Here is a 17,680-nt window from a genome sequence, read left to right as displayed (position 1 = left end):
AGCTCCCGTGAATCACAAGTTGAATATCATTCAGACAATTAATTACTCGACAATAGCGCCTTTGTTTGTTGATTCAACTCGAATTGAGCTCTTGTTGACGTAACTTTTTTTTTATTGCCCTTGTAGGCAGACGAGCATACATAACCACCTGATGGTGAGTGGTTACCGTCGTGAACCACTGAACGTGAATTAACCCTGCTATCAAACCTCCGGAAATTTAGTCAAAGATGAACCATAACTTATTTTGTGAAAAGAATAAGGTCACACTCGCAGTTATCACTACTATCAACGTAACCCCAAAGGAATAGAGGTAGGTAGCGCTGAATAATGCAAATTTCATTATCATCTTCAGGATTGCTAGCAGCATCACGACCGCGTGTCTTTCCATACGCGCCTTATCGCTTATTTGTACTGCACCGTAGTCGTACAATTTGGAAGCGGAGGTTCACAAAATATAGCTTATACTGCCTCGAGATATAACGTATTCACGTTGTTGATGTCTTCGAGCGTCGTTAATAACTTCAAGCAAGCTAGCCGTTTCAATAAAAAAATATGTTTCTATTATTCGATACAGAAAGATTTTTTTCCTACTTAAAAATGCCAGAACTCGACCCTGTTCAACGCAGCGATCCGTGTTTACGAAGCGTGTTACCGCTGGCTCAGAGCTATGTTAATTTATTCAATGATTTTATAGTTAATTCAATTAGTAACGCAATACAAGCGGTGTTGTAATCATGATAACCAGCGTAATTCAAAATAATTAAAACAAACAGAATTCAAACCAAAATAGGCAGTTATAAAAACTAGCGTAATAAAATAAAAAAAGTTTAGTTAGTGTGAGAAAGATGGAATCCAGTTCAATGACGTAATGCAACGTGGTTGTTTATGGTCCTTAATGGTTATTCGACGAATCATATGAAATTTTACAGATCTTAACGTAATCTGTATATTACCTACTTGACTTCAGGGGCCACGAAAACCGCCGTAAATCTACCCTGACAAAGCCCCTCCATACTGTCAGAGTATTAGCTTGGATTGGAGTAAAAGTTTATAGTTTTTTGAAATATCTTAAAAATGTTTTCTTTGTTTCAAATGCGTCTCTCGTGTCTCTACCGCTCTCTACAGTGTCATGATGCTATTATTGTGTTTATTTTACTAACCAGTTTTAAATCTATTTATGCGCAGAGAAAGTTAGTTTCCGGATAAACTTGAAATGCAAATGATGGTATTTCCAGTTTATGTACCTACATGACATCATTATTACCAAACATTAAAATGTAAAATAACTATACTTTTAAATTTCAAATTGAATTGAACAATCTCTCTCTCATCGTCGTCACGTGTGGCTCCGATCAAACCTGTATTCAAAACTTTTTTTAGCCCAAGGCAACAGAGCAACGGCGCGTAGGGCGCGAACCGTGTCGTTTGGCTCAACGGCTAGCCCCGTCCAGCGGAACCAAGACCGGTTTTACTTATAATGACCCTTCCCCCGACTCACCGCGACGACCAGGTTGAAGAAGAATAGCACATATTTCACAAAACTCGTTCCACATCCCATGTTGAGAGCACTATTTTTTATTTCTGTTTCACAATAAACACTTCACTCGCGGTTCGTTCAGGTTACGTCGGCACGGCCTTCTCGGTTCACGGAGTAAATACGACTAAATGAAACCAACTGACTCTGAGAGCGAGATCGCGATGGCGACGCGTACCCCCGCCTATAGAATATACGCTACACAGTCAAGTACACACAAACATCCCGGCCTGCCTGTGTGCTACGGCTCTGAAGTTCCATGAATCATAACTACGGTAACACAACTATCCTGTTCTATTGGAATTTACTGATTAATAATTACTAAAGGGAAATTTTAAAGACGTCCATGACTTCAATAACCGTTGTTAAAAATTTATATAAACTCACGTAGTTGCCTATAATAGATTTTAAGGTACCTATTTACTATCTGCGGCATTCATTACTGATCGTAGAGTGAAAGTAAAGATTTATTTTGTCCATTTCTGTTACAAAACAGTCATGCGGTTTGGTTTTAAGATTAAGAATGAACTTGAAATAAGACTACAATCTAGGTAGCTATGGTAACTATGTTGGGTACACCACACGATTAACGCAATGAAATTAATGTTGTAACTTATTTAACTCGTTGGCGTCGGTTATTTATATCGGGGTTGAGGTGGTGCGTAGCCATCTTCATGAATTAAACATCGATAGCAAATAATCTTTCTAGCTATTTCAAAATTTGCAACATTCCCCCCGAAAACACCATAGTGTATTTAAATAACAAGACTAAATCCGACGTCTCATCAATTTTTCCGGGTTATATTTTAAATCAGATGCAAGTTGTAATTTACTTGAATAATTTTCTGTTTTCAAAATCAACTCAGAAGCTGCTTGAGAGAAAATAAAACACGTTTCCAAGTTAAATCAGTGAATTAAAGCATTTAAAAATATACTATTATATGTACCAGATGTTTTAATTTCATGGACACCCTCTACATGACCCCTCATTCACCTGATTTTATCTCGCTTGCGCACCAACAACCTCTATTTAAGATTGATCTCCTGTCTCTGTCTAATTCGTCTCAGAATTACTCAGAAAGATCTCGTACCAAACGTACTATCCTGTCGAATGAATTCTTTTCTACATGCCGTAATAATATCGTATGCGAGGAATGAATACTAAACTTTAACGGAATTAACATAAAATAAAGCGCTAGATGTAAGTTACTGTTAATAAGAATATTAAAATGATACTAGAATGACAAGGATCAAGTTTTCCAAGTGACACCTGCTCTCGAAGAACAAGAATGTTATCCACAATGTAGGAAATAAATGAAACAATACTGTTGGTAGGGTGTGCCTCCGCAACCATACGTAACACAGTCTTGTCGGCATTAATATCGATACCTTGTCTTGCCATCTTAAGGTGTTACGTCACTAGTGGATTTACGCAATTCCTGGGCCCCACCAAGTCTGTTTAAGGCGATACTAGGCACACGACTCTATGAAACAGTCCTTAATATAATTCTACATTAGACTCAATATCAATTGAAATAAGTCAGTATAAATTGAAAAACAAGGACTAGTTATATAGTTATAAAGTTAGTGGAGTGAAATAGCCCGCAGCAGTCTGGTAGAGTATAATTTTGTACAGTATCTGTCTTGTGGAGTACATTTGGTAGAAAACCTACTAAATGGAGCAATTAAGAATCCTAATCCAAAATCGAAGCAGTAAACAGCATAACCATTAAACATCTGGTGGGGCGTGAACAAATTTGCCCATATAGAGCAGTCAAAAGAATATACATAGTCACAAAAATAATATGTACAAATGTGGTGCAGGAAACAAAATTAACCTCTGCAGAGTACATTAAAGTAGAGATGAATAAAGCGTAACCAAACCAGCTAATTTTATATGCTAAAACAAATGTAAGTATATACAACATCAGTAACTTTTTTGTATTGTACAAAGATCATAGTTTAGCGCAAGCCGTAGTAGCATCAGCCCGGAGAGTTTCTCACCGGATCTTCTCAGTGGGTCGCGATTCCGATCCGGTGGTAGGTGCACTGAGGAAGTAATTTCAGCTAATAAGCCTCCTCTAGCGGTGTTCGAGAAGTTTTAAGCAAGCCATCCCTTCCTGTCTCAACTCTTGAGTTTCCCAATCCGCCCAATTAAGCGACAGGGTCCTTGAAGCATCCGTGTTGAATCATTAATATTTCACACAGTCTTCGACTAAATCAATCAGCGAACTATTACTACTTTAAAATATACAAGCCGACTATCCTTGGAAGCCTTACATGGAGATGTCATTTCCGTTTCCTTTCTCACCGGTTCACATACTTTTATTTAATGTTTCCTGTCCTTCGTAGCGTCCACAAATGATCCTTCATTACTGCTTAATCAAGGATGTAATCTGTCCAATGAAACAAGTTTTTCAATTGTGAATGTTTTGAATGTTCAATGAATGATAATGGTCAGCGTTTTAGATAATGAAATTTAATAGTAAATTGTTAATTAATTGAGTTAACTTAATTTTTTTGTAGTTTGTCCTAAAAAAATTTTATTGCTTTGTTGGACGAGCTCATAGCCCACCTGGTGTTAAGTAGTTACCGAAGCCCATAAACATATACAACGTAAATGCCGCCACCTACCTTGAGATATGAGTTCTAAGGTCTCAGTTTTTACAGTAAGGAACTCAGAGATCGCACCTTTTCAATATAGCGCGGCAGTTTAAAGCTCTTTTTTATTACCATCGCAGCCCGACCACCTTAGGCCTTTTATTATATGGTCATCATTGCTTGAAGATAATCACCAACACAGAAGTCATCGTGGCCTAAAGGATAAGACGTCCGGTGCATTCGTATGTAGCGATGCACCGGTGTTCGAATCCCGCAGGCGGGTACCAATTTTTCTAATGAAATACGTACTCAACAAATGTTCACGATTGACTTCCATAAGGAAGGAAGGAATAACATCGTGTAATAAAAACCAAACCCGCAAAATTGTAATTTGCGTAATCACTGGTGGTAGGACCTCTTGTGAGTCCGCACGGGTAGGTACCACCACCCCGCCTATTTCCGCCGTGAAGCAGTAATGCGTTTCGGTCCGAAGGGTGGGGTAGCCGTTGTAACTATACTGAGACCTTAGAACTTATATCTCGAGGTAGGTGGCGCATTTACGTTGTAGATGTCTATGGGCTCCAGTAACCACTTAACACCAGGTGGGCTGTGAGCTCGTCCATCCATCTAAGCAATAAAAATGATAAAGCTGAGCCTATCTTTGACATATGTATAACACAGAGGAGTTGCCGTTTTAGTGGATATCTTCGTAAATAGTATGACAACACTGGTTACCTCTATGTAGGATATGTATGGGGGCAATATAAGCTGCAATACCTTGTAACCCTTAGTTCACTCGATGTCATCGACAAGATCCAGGGATTTGTTGACTCGGAAAGCAGCGGTGATGAGGCAATGAGGCTCCTTCGTAATCCAATTACGGAGACCAGCTCGACATCAGCAATCATGAGCTGAACTGATACTGATGAAAGCGGTAGTTTGAAGGATTAAATTCTGCTTTAGTGGCATCTGGTGCGATAAGAAAAAAAAATATAATTCGAAACGAATCCTCAGAACTCATTTTGGCTATAAACAGATATTCCGAAATCCTCACTTGTTAATATCAAGCTCCACACGATTTTAAACTGTTAATTCTGACGATGGCATTCCCGATCCTGCGGACAGAATGGAAAGCAGTCGACGTCGCCCAAAACACGTCATCTCGGATCCTCCCGATCCACTAACGGTGCTTCTAGGTACTTCAAGCACCGGTCACCGTTCTCGTCGAACCCGTCGCTTGCGACGAAGGGCTCGACGAGTAAATTAACTCTCAGACACAGCCCACTGAGTTTCTCGCCGGATCTTCTCAGTGGGTCGCGTTTCCGATCCGGTGGTAGATTCTGCGAAGCACGACTCTTGCTAGGGTTCGTGTTAACATCGTCGCCAGGTTTGAGCCCCGTGAGCTCACCTACTAACCACGGTTACACTGGAATAGCCGCTCCAGGCTACCAGCTTAGGTAGGAAAAAAAAAAAAAAAACTGACGATGGACCGCCCGATTCACTACACGAGTTCCGTTAAATCTAATTCTGCAGTACAAAATTGGCGTTTCCATTTTAATGTTACAATAGTTGTTATTAGAACAACAAAAAAGAAACGATTTCAATCTTATGTCTCAATGTGGACACCGGAATTGAAGTTATGCTGCTGTTAGTTTCCAGAAACCGCATAAGCGCGATAAAATAAAAAAGCAATTGACAACAGTATTCCTTCTATACTGTATGAAATGCCAAATATTACGTTTCGAGGTCTCCAAAAAAAGTAATCCTACACTTTCAAATGTGACATCAAAATATTAAACTCATGTAAATTTAAACAAAATGGCCGTTCGCGCCAATAATACGCGGAGTCAACAAAACTAGAAACGCGCTGAGTGAAGTTCGACGGTGTCGTATAGATGCATGACATAAGCTTTCTTGAGTCGCAAAAACGGCATGGCCCGACCACAATAACAGGATTGCGGTTTACGTTGAATTATTGCTTGGATGGAGAACATATGTAAAGGATTAGTAAGAAATTATACTAGGTGGAATTGAGCCATTCGGTAAAACAACAACAAGTACAATACGAAAACACATAAAGATATAAATTCTTTTTTCTTCTATTTCGCATTCCACTCTACGTTAAACAATGACCTGGACCTAGAGTCCATCAGTAAGTATATGCAGTCGATATCAATGCGCCATTTCACGAAAGCGGCACGACACGAGAACCTTCTCATCGGGGCCACCGATTGTACATTCCCGATCCTGCGGACGGAATGGTAAACAGTCGACGTCGCCCAAAACACGTCATTTCGGATCCTCCCGATCCACTAATGGTGCTTTTAGGTATCTCAAGCATCGGTCACCTTCCTCGTCGAACCAGTCGCTTGCGACGATGGGCTCGGCGAGTAAATTAACCGACAGACACAGTCTACGGAGTTTCTCGCCGGATCTTCTCAGTGGGTCGCGTTTCCGATCCGATGGTATATTCTGCAAAGCATGGCTCTTGCTAGGGTTCGTGTTAGCAACATCGTCAGGTTTGAGCCTCGTGAGCTCACCTACTCGCCCGGTTACGCTGACATAGCCTCTTAAGGCTATCAGCTTAGGTAGGAAAAAAAATGGTTAAACAATTAAAAACTAAAGCCCCGAGTTTACGGCAATACACTCTGTATGTTGTAACAAATGCGACAAGACATAATATCATTCATCGTGGTAACTGAAACAAGGTATATAAATAGATTCACAGTGTAAAAGAGAAAGAGCATAATTGTCGTGTGTGTTAGAGCGAAATAAATCGGAGAATATTGACGTACTCACTATCGACTTTCATCGACCTAATGCCAGTCGCCAAAGAAAACAAATCACGCTTATTTTTGCAAAATCTCAGGTATTATAAACCTACATGTGAATCATTTTGATAGTGATGTCATTACGTATGCACTACAGGATGTAGCTCATCTAAGAAAATAGCCGACGGAATTAAACAATTCACACATTGTTTTTGAACTATGATTTCTGAGATACTGAAGATAAATCAAACCATTATGATATGTTTGGTTCTTGTTAAGCAAGTTTAGGGATGCTGGTTTATGCTTGTCCACTATTTTCTCTTATGACGCTCGAAACAGTAATTCCATCCGTGGTTATATATTTTTAGTCATTTAAACACTACCTTCACATCGGAGCTCAGTACTGCATATTAAATGAGGCATACATATGTCCGGCACGTATATGATTGTGAATTTAGCAAATTACACATTAGCAATAAATAAAACGACGAAATGAAATAACAAGGAAATGAAAAATGAGACGTCAGTGTCATTTCTAGTACGCTAAAAATAGATCAATGAGAACGAAGGGAGAAAGTGCGCAGGTGCACTGTTACACAAGCACTTTCCAATACGTCTTACTTACCCTTTGTGTATTTTTCTATTTAGGGCCTTTAAGTGAATTGTCGCAATTTCGATCTTATCTCTTATCTCTTAAGCGACAATTTAAAAAGGAATATATGTATCAATTTAGCACTACTGTGTAATGTTTTGGGAAGTACAGACTGCTTTCTTTTAATCTACTATACTTTTTATATTAAAAAAATATGATGAGTGTAAGTGTGATGAAAGGCGATTGCATGCAGCAGAGATGCGAATGTTGCGATGTATGTGTGGAGTAACGAGAATGGATAGAATACGGAATGAATATGTTAGAGGAAGTCTGAAAGTGGCACCTGTGACAGAGAAGCTGAGAAGTGCGCGTTTGGGATAGTATGGACATGTGATGAGACGAAATGAAAATGAAGTTGGTAAGAGAGTGTTAACTATGAACGTGGAAGGATATAGAGGAAGAAGAAGATCTAAGAAGAAATGGATGGATTGCGTGAAAGACGATATGGGTAGTGAGCGAAGAAATGGCATATAATAGAAGAGTATGGAAGGAGAAAACATGTTGCGCCGGCCCCAGGTGACTGGGAGAAGGGCAGGATAATGATGATGATGATGATGATGAGTGTAAACTCATTAGACATCTTTTCATAAAACAAATTAGTATTGCGAGAGATAGGCGAGTGAAAATACTCTCATATCCAAGTAACAAAAGCACTGTATAAATAGCAACACACATTTAAACTTCAAATTGTAAACAGATTGAGAAAAATAAAAAAAATAAAAACTTTACTTAAATTGTTTATTTATTTATTTGTCGTACAGGTATAAAAGTGTCCAAAATACAGTATACAAAGTACTGATAATTTTTATTAGAATAAATAAACTAAATGAAACAAATACAACGAAAAGTAATGAAACACAACCGTAAAATCACATTTAAAATTTTTAATTTATGGATTCAACAAAACAATAATCTTAATGCAAACAAAAATACTTCTAATGACAAAATTTGATCGCGCTATATAAACTTTCAAGACTTAAACATATTTAGGGAATTGAAAAATTCGAACTGGCAAGTATTTTATAAGTACAATAGTACAACTAGAACTAAAGCGAACCTTTAATTAATCTAATAACTTAGATTAGCTTCTGACTACTTATCTATCATCTATGCAAATCACCAAAAATTTAAAACGTTTTAAAAGAAACATTGACACACTTGTTTTTAAATCTCAATCCTATAGTAAAACTGCTACCAAAATAGGCAGGGTTGTGGTACCTACCAATACGGGCTCACAAGACATACTATAACTAATAAAAATATTCCATAAATATTACGTGACCTGAAATCATATCCATGTAACATCCGAGACACAGATTTAACTAAGGCTCATTCCTACAGCTGTCTTATCCCCATATTACAGATTATATACTCGTACTTATTAAAAAAAAACAACATTAAATCAAAAATGTCACTATCAAATGCAGTCTCGTAATAAGCTTGAGTATTTTTAAGTTGGCATTACTGTAATTCAACAGTGAAATTGAACATTCTTACCATGAAGTTTTACATCCAAAATTAATGATAACGTGTTTTTGGCAACAGTGTATTTTGGCGATATTCAGTTCACTAAATTTCCAACCGAATATTGACAATAGAACATTAAATTGGTATTGCAGCTATAAAAATCTGATTAGGAATTACTAAATTATTGCTTACCAATTAAACTATAGTTAAGACCGTACGTTACCGAAATTCTAACTTCTAAAAAATTCTAAAGAGTAAATATGTCCTACAAAAAAACTAATACTTTGGCAGGGTCGGCGCAGGAGCTGTAGGGGACAGAAGCGAGTCATCCGCTGCTGCAAATGTTGATTCCCTCAATGCAGTAGAATTCCTGATGGACGCTCGTCGACTTTGCCTAATGGCATGCGCTAAGAAGAACGTGCAGAATATCCCGGTGCTCTGTAACAAAAGATTTGTACTGGTGGTAGGACCTCTTGTGAGTCCGGGTGGGTACCACCACCCTGCCTATTTCTGTCGTGAAGCAGTAATGCGTTTCGGTTTGAAGGGTGGGGCAGCCGTTGTAACTATATTTGAGACCGTAGGACTTATATCTCAAGGTGGGTGGCGTATTTACGTTGTGGATGTGTGGCTCCAGTAACCACTTAACACCAGGTGGGCTGTGAGCTCGTTCACCAATCTAAGCAATAAAAAAAAAGATTTGTCAAGCAATAATGTCAATTGATTGTCAAACAAGATTCTTCCGACCGAATTTTGGATTCAGGGCAGTTGAAAAAAAACAGCTAGCTGTTTATTAAAAATACAGCACAGCTGCTATATATAGCGGCCGATATTTAGCAGCGACTGTCATTAGACTAGCGTGTAAACTCTTGAAAATAATTGGAAGTGGTTACCAAAAGGCCGTTTTTTGCATAGTCGACGAATGAAATGCATCGGGTATTTCTTTGACGAACAATTTTATAAGCATAAATTATGGGTTCTTTAATTTTAAGCAACCGTTTAATTCATTCAATAAATTTTCACCGTAACATTATTATCCCAATTAATAAATAGTTTATTAAAAAAACACATTGACTTTCGTATAGAATAGTCCAACTATACTACTAATATTCGGGTAAATTAAAAGTTAAATAAATATATATAAAAAAAGGTTATATAATTTCATTGAAATACCATCAAATGCAAGATTAACCACATAAAAACTGTTACTATATATATGATTAATTACATGTTCATGAAAACTGTTTAGGATTTTCTGTTTAAAACACCAAAACCATATCGAGGGGTGAAAGACAATTTAAGCGACATCTATATATTAATACGTGAAGCAAAAACTTTGTATCCCTTTTTACGAAAATTGCGCGGACGGAGGAGTATCTCCACACTTATAGAGAATATAGAGAAGAAGTGCACAATGCTAATATTTTTTTAAAACAATGCATAAAAGATACATTAAATCAATAAATAAAGTATTACACACACTACATACCATGTATTTGACGCACACACGCATGCATACTATTTATTGTCAAACTTTTGTTCTTGACGTCTGTTGTCAAATTGAGAATAGATTAAATATTTTTTGTCTTTATTAATATTTTTTTATAGTGTAGCCTTGGTGAAATTTGTGATTATAGAAGTATAAAATACATTCATAATAGTGTACAAACTTACAATTCCAATTAATTATAGTCGAATTTCGACTACTGACTACTGCGGGACCTCTAGTTTCGATTACTATGTACGCGACATACATTTATATTTGTAATTAAAAGTTCGTTTTATTTGGTATTAGTATCAACAATTTAATGTTTTTAATTGAACTTCAATTAAGTTTACCCTAATCAAAAAGCTGAAGAAGTTCCTTGTTATGATACCTATTTTTTCTAAATTTTAAAACTTTATTAGATATCCTGTAAAATTATAAATATCGCTTAAAGCAAATAGCCTTTCACTCTTAGATACGGTTTAATCTTATCCTTAAATACATGACAAAATTTGCTTGCGAATGTCCTTGTGCCAATTCCATTATGTCCTTCGCAGATCCCTAACGCATTCCGCCCTACGCCAGTTAGGCGCCAACTATAATCCGACCGACAATATTTCTATCTCCTCTAGTCTATCAGTAGACTACAAAGTGCAGGCATGTATATTAGTCAAATATCTAGACTATAATATTATAAAGCTGAAGAGTTTGTGTGTTTGTTTGAACGCGCTAATCTCAGGAACTAACTGGTCCGATTTGAAAAATATTTTCAGTCTTAGATAGCCCATTTATTGAGGAAGGCTATAGGCTATATAACATCACGCTAAGATAAGAGCACCAACAAAGAATGTTTGAAAATCGGGGTTTTATCACCTTTTGAGAGCTTCCGCTATATGTAGATATACGCCAATGTAACTATTCCACGCGGACGAAGTCGCGGGAAAAAGCTAGTGCAAGATACTTGATTTTTTCTGGATGGACTACTACACAGACAAATCACAACAAACAGACAGTGCTACTACGCCTATTTCAAGTTGTAGCACCACGTATAATTAGCGTGTTCAGGCATCAGATGTTATAAAAAATTTCAACTATGGACAAACATAGATTTTAATCCAACTGGATAATACTCGTAAAACAACGATCTCACTACCTTTGCGTAAATTTTCGTCTGAAGTCACGTCCAATGTCCCACCATAAATTTTGCAAACCTCACTTGTTATGATAAGAGTAGGTACCTAATGGATATTTTGTCTCATTATCTCAATTAAGATATAGGGTAATTCAAAAAAAAGCAAAACCAATTTACGCGGCTGTATAATACTTTTCTTCTTCCGTCTCCCTTGACGTTTGATTATCACACTGATATATCATCCAGTGACGATCAGACACATCAACGAATCAGTCGTGAATGAAGTCGTGATTGCGCAATATTAAGTTCTTAATATGTTTTGGGCAGTGGACTGTATTTTGTGTTGGGTCGCTGGCTAACTTCAATAAAACATGATTTCGAAAGAAATCTTTTTATTTCTCTTAGGACACAATACAACATATATGCTTAGCCCGACCAGAAATTTTGTACATCTACAACGACTAGTGTTGCCAGATGTTAATGTATTGCCACATTAGAAACAATTTATGATTGCCCTAAACAAACTATGCCTATTTGATCAACTTCTTGCGTAACAGTAACTCGAGATATTACATGTTCATTATCGAATACATTAAAATAAATAGTCATCAATTTCATACAGTACATTTAATGGTCAATGCAGAAAATCGGCTCATTTATAACAGATGCGAGCCGTAGACGTATTATAGTACCCGGGTCCGTTTAATTCAATAAAGCCACTAATGGCCAGAATTGGAGATGACTCGGCATCGAGACCCAAATAACGGACTTGTGGCGTAACTTGATTCCTTAAGCCATTTGACAAACGCGTGACGCATGAGCAAAACCATTTATTAATTCCACGTCTTTTTTTTATTGCTTACATGGGTGGACGAGCTCACAGCCCACCTCGTGTTAAGCGGTTACTGGAGCCCATAAGCATCTACAACGTAAATGCGCCACCCACCTTGAGATATAAGTTCTAAGGTCTCAAGTATAGTTACAACGGCTGCCCCACCCTTCAAACCGAAACGCATTACTGCTTCACGGCAGAAATAGGCAGGGTGGTGGTAACTACCCGTGCGGACTTACAAGAAGTCCTACCACCAGTCATAGCTAACTATAAATAATAGTAATAATAAATTTAGAAGATCTTAGAAATTTGCTATATTTTGTTGTTTGGTTACTTATTACTGTTTTGCAATGTAGAGGGGGACGATGCCGACCGAAGAAGACACGAATAAAGTGTGTGAATGACGATATGAGAGAGAGAGAGAGAGAGAAGTGAGTGTTGAGATGACGGCTGATAGAAGAGAATAGAATAGAAAAATTCGCTGTGCCGACCCCACCTAGTGGGATAAGGTGGAGAAAAAGAAGAGACTTGTTAGTTACAAAGCCCGTCGAACCGCAAGGATCACCATCAGGCATCACCCATATTAAAACATGAGGTTGATTACTAATCTACCTTTGGAATTATACTTTGTGATTATTACACTTGATAATATCGCGGTAGATACAGTCAGGATGGTAGCAGCCCATGTGGGCTCAAAACCAGTTATACCAACCTACAACTTTTCGCGTACCATAAGCTAGTTGTACTAATAAATATACGAAATCATTGACGCCCGGAGATATTTAGCTCCATTTCGCACGCGTTATTACCTAATATTATGTGTTTCATAAAATATTATTGTATTATTACCGACCTGCCAATAACCGAGGCTATAAAGACCGCCGAGGACAGGAAGACGTGGGGAAGCATTGTGCATCGAGTGGTCCACATTTTAGATTAGACACGACCTTCAGTAATGAAGAGACCGACTCAGAAGAAGAAGAAGGTTGTATTATTATTGTAATCGTTTGTATACGTAACTATTTGAAGTGAAACTTCCTTATCGGCGTTGGAAAAAAATTTACCGTCACATTTTTCGGTTACGCGTCACATTTTTCCGTTACGCGCCATCTTTTTTGTATTCATGTCTATGATAATAAAATCCTTTTGTTTAAACTTTATCTAATTTAACTTTTTTGTATTCATGTCTATGATAATAAAATCCTTTTGTTTAAACTTTATCTAATTTAACTTTATTTAACCAATTTCTAGAAAGTTGCATGTAGATCATTTTTCGAAAAATAAGGCCATAAAGAAGTTTCACTTCTTACGTGTGTACACTAGTACACGCACACATTTTTTTTCAATAACAGAATTATTCTAGCGCAGCCTCCTGAATTTATAGTCGAGTGGTAGATTAATTAGGCGACTTCTGAATTTTCGAAGTTTTTTTTTAATCGCAGAATCCACTCCGTGCAAAAATTTGTTTCTATTATTACTTATTCATCTCCCTATGATTTCCATGACACGAACTATAGTATAAATGCCCCGTTACCTTAATTACATTATAAAAAATTATACTATTCACAGATAATGTTGCGTAGGGGCTATTATCAAAACCGTTATACTCTCGAGATGAAAAAAAAAAGAAAATGTTATAAATTCGTATTTCCGATCGATTTCCACGAGTAATATGCGTATTTAAAACTACATACTTTAACGTTTTAATCTGCCACTGATCCATGATAAAGTATTCAAAACGTTGGAATAGATATAATGACAATAAAAATGCGAGATGTGTCCATAAAAGTTGTGTAGGTATGTTTAAAATTCCACGACAAAGCCCGGACCGAAATAGTCTTAAAAGAACTCGATCGACGCTCGAGCGAGTTCTTTTTTTTTGCTTAGATTGGTGGACTAGCTCACAGCTCACCTGGTGTTAAGTGGTTACTGGAGCCCATAGACATCTGCAACGTAAATGCGCCACCCACCTTGAGATATAGGTTCTAAGGTCTCAAGTATAGTTACAACAGCTGCCCCACCCTTCAAACCGAAACGCATTACTGCTTCACGGCAGAAATGGGCAGGGTGGTGGTACCTGCCCGCGCGGACTCACAAGAGGTCCCACCACCAGTAAATTGGCAATTACTATATCTTAACCTACACAAAGTAAACAAAAACAGAGCTAACAAGCATTACCACATAATACTTAAGTCGAATAACTTAAATAAATCAACCCATATTGAAATGTGCGTTGTGCCGCAGAATACATGCGCTAGTATGTAAAAGAGAACGTAACCAGAGCTAAAGTCTAGAGCAACTTAATCAAACTATTCATTTCAGTGTTTTATTAATGTCTGTAATATGTATACTGGAAACTTACACGCGAGACAAGTATATATAGAGCTCTTAATATCAAAAGGAACTTGAATTCAGCCCGTAATGAAATGCCGAGATTGTGGTAAATTTATTACTCTCAGTAAACATTATAGTAATTCAACATTTGAGTTAGTGCCTAAAAACACTAAATCTTATAATAATATAATGAAATAAGAATATTTGTTACTTAAAAACCAAACAAAAAAACCGGATTAATAACATACCGAATAAATACATTTTTTTAATAATGTCTATCATGGTATAGACAATAATCCAAAGTAACGAAGTTATTGAATTATCATTGACACCGAATGCGTAATTTTTTTCATTAATGTCAAACTACTGTCTTGAATTTGATGATCATTACGGTGAAAATTCCGGTTACATTAAATAGAGCTGGTTAATAAGCCATTTCATAGGAAATCACTAGTAGAGGAACTTTATGGTAAAGACCATATTTACCATAGCAAGATATAGCAACGACTTATTAACCTTTCATCCTGCGTCCAGCTTCCTGCCCCCTTTTCCAGCTGTGTATTATGGTATATGGTCCGCTATAACTGCTAACTACAAAAATTTTCTCAACATGATGGGACTCAACCCCAAATCAATCTCGGACATTTCTACTACCTACTTCTACTACGTACACTCTTTCTTATAATTTGACGTTTCTAATTTTGGACCGTTAGGGAATTAACAATAACAATACATGTGACTAGGAGATGTATGGAAATGGTAGTGCAAGGTAGAGAGGGAAGAGGTCGACCGAAGAAGACATGGATGGAGTGTGTGAATGACGATATGAGAGAGAGAGAGAGTGAGCGTTGAGATGACGGCTGAATAGAAGAGAATGAAATAAAAAAATTCGCTGTGTCGACCCCACCTAGTGGTATAAGGTGGAGAAAAAGAAGAAGGGAATTAACAATTAGTTTTGATTATTAAATAATCAATTTATCTGGATGAACACGAAAGACCAGGACTAATGGCGGCCCTGTGTGAAACACGATGCCAACGGTAAGACGACCATTCGTACGCAGCAGTCGTAATAATAACAATTACAGTCGTTCCTATAATGTTACTACCTTACGATATTAATTATATCCCCGATCAAAATAACGTAACGTCAAACAGAATTAAATAATTAGAAAACTTCTATTATACGTATTCTTTGCACAAATTGTGCTCACCAATTTTGAACTAATGATCTGACTAATGTTGAATAGATTGAATTTACATAAAGAAGAAATATTCGAACAGTATATGCTGAATTGTGTCATTATCAACAGCCTAGCGAATTTCGAAGAGATCAACTTGGTCTAAGCATCTCCGGAGAAACCATTCGTGTATTATATATGCGACATATCATACAACCATCTAATCAAATATGTCGGAGGTAATTTTCCGACCCAAATGAACTCATCAATTTATTGATCCCTAGCGCGACAGAAACTCTCCAAGTGTCAATATTGTCTACTTCTGAATAATAAAAAACACATTATTACTATCTCGAATTTAGTACTTTCCTGTGTTTTTAATTCGGACCTATCGAATACTTTAAATATTTTTCACAGTTTCATCGGAAACAAACACATCACATGAAACTATAAAAAAAATGCGAATATTCTTCACGATTAAAATTCTTAAAGTTCTACTAAAATTTCTTTCTAATAAGATTTCTAGTAAAATTCTTCACGATGCTAACGATATTCCAAGTCACGTACGTAAAATATGACTACATTTATTAAAATAGATATGCTTAAGCTCACGCTGCGTTCAATTGAAGTCATTACTTTAACGGCAATTATTACTAAATTGAAGTACGCACGAAAGCAAATTTCACATTCGCGATTGTTAAGACACTTGATTCCTTACGATTTTCACGTCACAATGTACTCCTGATTTTATAATTGACTTAAATCCTGTTGATTGTGACTGTAATTTAAGTATGGACGTGTGAATGACCTCACAGCCTCTCTGATGTGAAATGTTTAGCGAAGTCCGCTGATATCGCAATGTGACCCCGCAATCCTACTTAGGGCATGAGGTCGAAATTTCAGGTGCGGCAGAAATAGCCATATAGAAGTATGAACTACTTTTGCGGGCTACAATTCGCCCATTTATAGCATACGCAGTAAAAGTAGACAGGGAATAATAAATGTACAAAAATTAAGGCCTCGATTTTCAATCAGGTAGGCTATGCATGTTTAAGTATTTTTCCAACGTTACCCACCTCGTCATGTGTGCCTCCCATTAACTATAAACGCAAGTAGATATAGACGTAAAATGAATATAAATGATGTAATGATCCCTCATCACGCCTCATAGACAATCGTACCTATATACTCATAGCTTTTGGTTGCTTATCACATTCGTATTGACAAAGATGGAATGAAAAATAATATTTAAAAAAAATCAATAGAAAAGAACATACGATATTTCGATTTAATTATGACAAAAAGCAGCCTGTTCCATTAACAAGCTTGTTAAGTCGTTAGAAAATAATTATTAAAATCATTAGAATACTAATTAAATGATAGAACGATTGCATGTATTTTTTTATTAATGTGTGTAAAATATACATATTTAATTATTTTTTTTGTTACTAAATTCACACATAAGGCTATTTAATTAAGATCTAGAAGATTATAACATTTAGAACATTAATAAAAACTATTTCAAATAGTTATTTCATTTGCATTTCACAAATTCTGGCGTTACCGATATTTAAATTATCGCGGTCATGGAAAACGCTCGATTCTAAAGGAATTATGTACTTAGATGTATTTGGGTAAAAAGACAATGTATTTAACCACCTTTTTCTCCTCCATTAAAAAAAAACTTATCTTTATT

The 17,680-nt window shown here is 36.7% G+C and overlaps 2 protein-coding genes and 1 long non-coding RNA gene across 6 annotated transcripts in view; all 3 read right to left on the bottom strand.

Annotated features, from left to right (window-relative positions):
- The window catches only part of LOC692847 (tetraspanin E), a gene marked incomplete at its 5' end in the record, with an annotated part of 40,207 nt that extends 38,561 nt beyond the window's left edge, over nt 1-1,646 (bottom strand). Inside the window, 1 exon segment of the mRNA NM_001046692.1 lies at nt 1,499-1,646. Within this exon segment, the coding sequence (NP_001040157.1) occupies nt 1,499-1,558 (60 nt within the window).
- A 1,495-nt stretch (nt 1,647-3,141) lies between these two features.
- LOC101741699 (uncharacterized) lies at nt 3,142-7,428 on the bottom strand. 2 transcript variants are annotated; one of them, XR_009974106.1, is made up of 4 exons: nt 7,290-7,428; nt 5,190-5,250; nt 4,913-5,104; nt 3,142-3,930 (listed from the first exon to the last, which is right to left on the bottom strand). It is a non-coding gene; the product is annotated as an uncharacterized LOC101741699 (long non-coding RNA). The 2 variants fall into 2 exon arrangements; XR_005245087.2 differs by lacking the exon at nt 5,190-5,250 and having other exon boundaries at nt 3,403-3,703; nt 3,815-3,930; nt 7,290-7,417.
- Nucleotides 7,429-8,279: 851 nt separating this feature from the next.
- The window catches only part of LOC119628988 (23 kDa integral membrane protein), a 45,950-nt gene continuing 36,549 nt past the window's right edge, over nt 8,280-17,680 (bottom strand). For 2 of the 3 annotated variants that reach the window (XM_062670727.1, XM_038013193.2), the window contains one exon: nt 8,280-9,463. In XM_062670727.1, coding sequence (XP_062526711.1) covers nt 9,302-9,463 — 162 coding nt within the window. In that variant the 3' untranslated portion in view covers nt 8,280-9,301. The remainder of the gene's footprint in view (nt 9,464-17,680) is intronic. The other variant, XR_009974103.1, reaches the window with a different exon arrangement.

Source organism: Bombyx mori, chromosome 10 (assembly GCF_030269925.1).
Source record: "Bombyx mori chromosome 10, ASM3026992v2".
Taxonomy (NCBI): Eukaryota; Metazoa; Arthropoda; class Insecta; order Lepidoptera; family Bombycidae; genus Bombyx; species Bombyx mori.
Note: the sequence above shows the minus strand (reverse complement) of the source record. Positions and strands in the feature narration are given on the sequence as shown.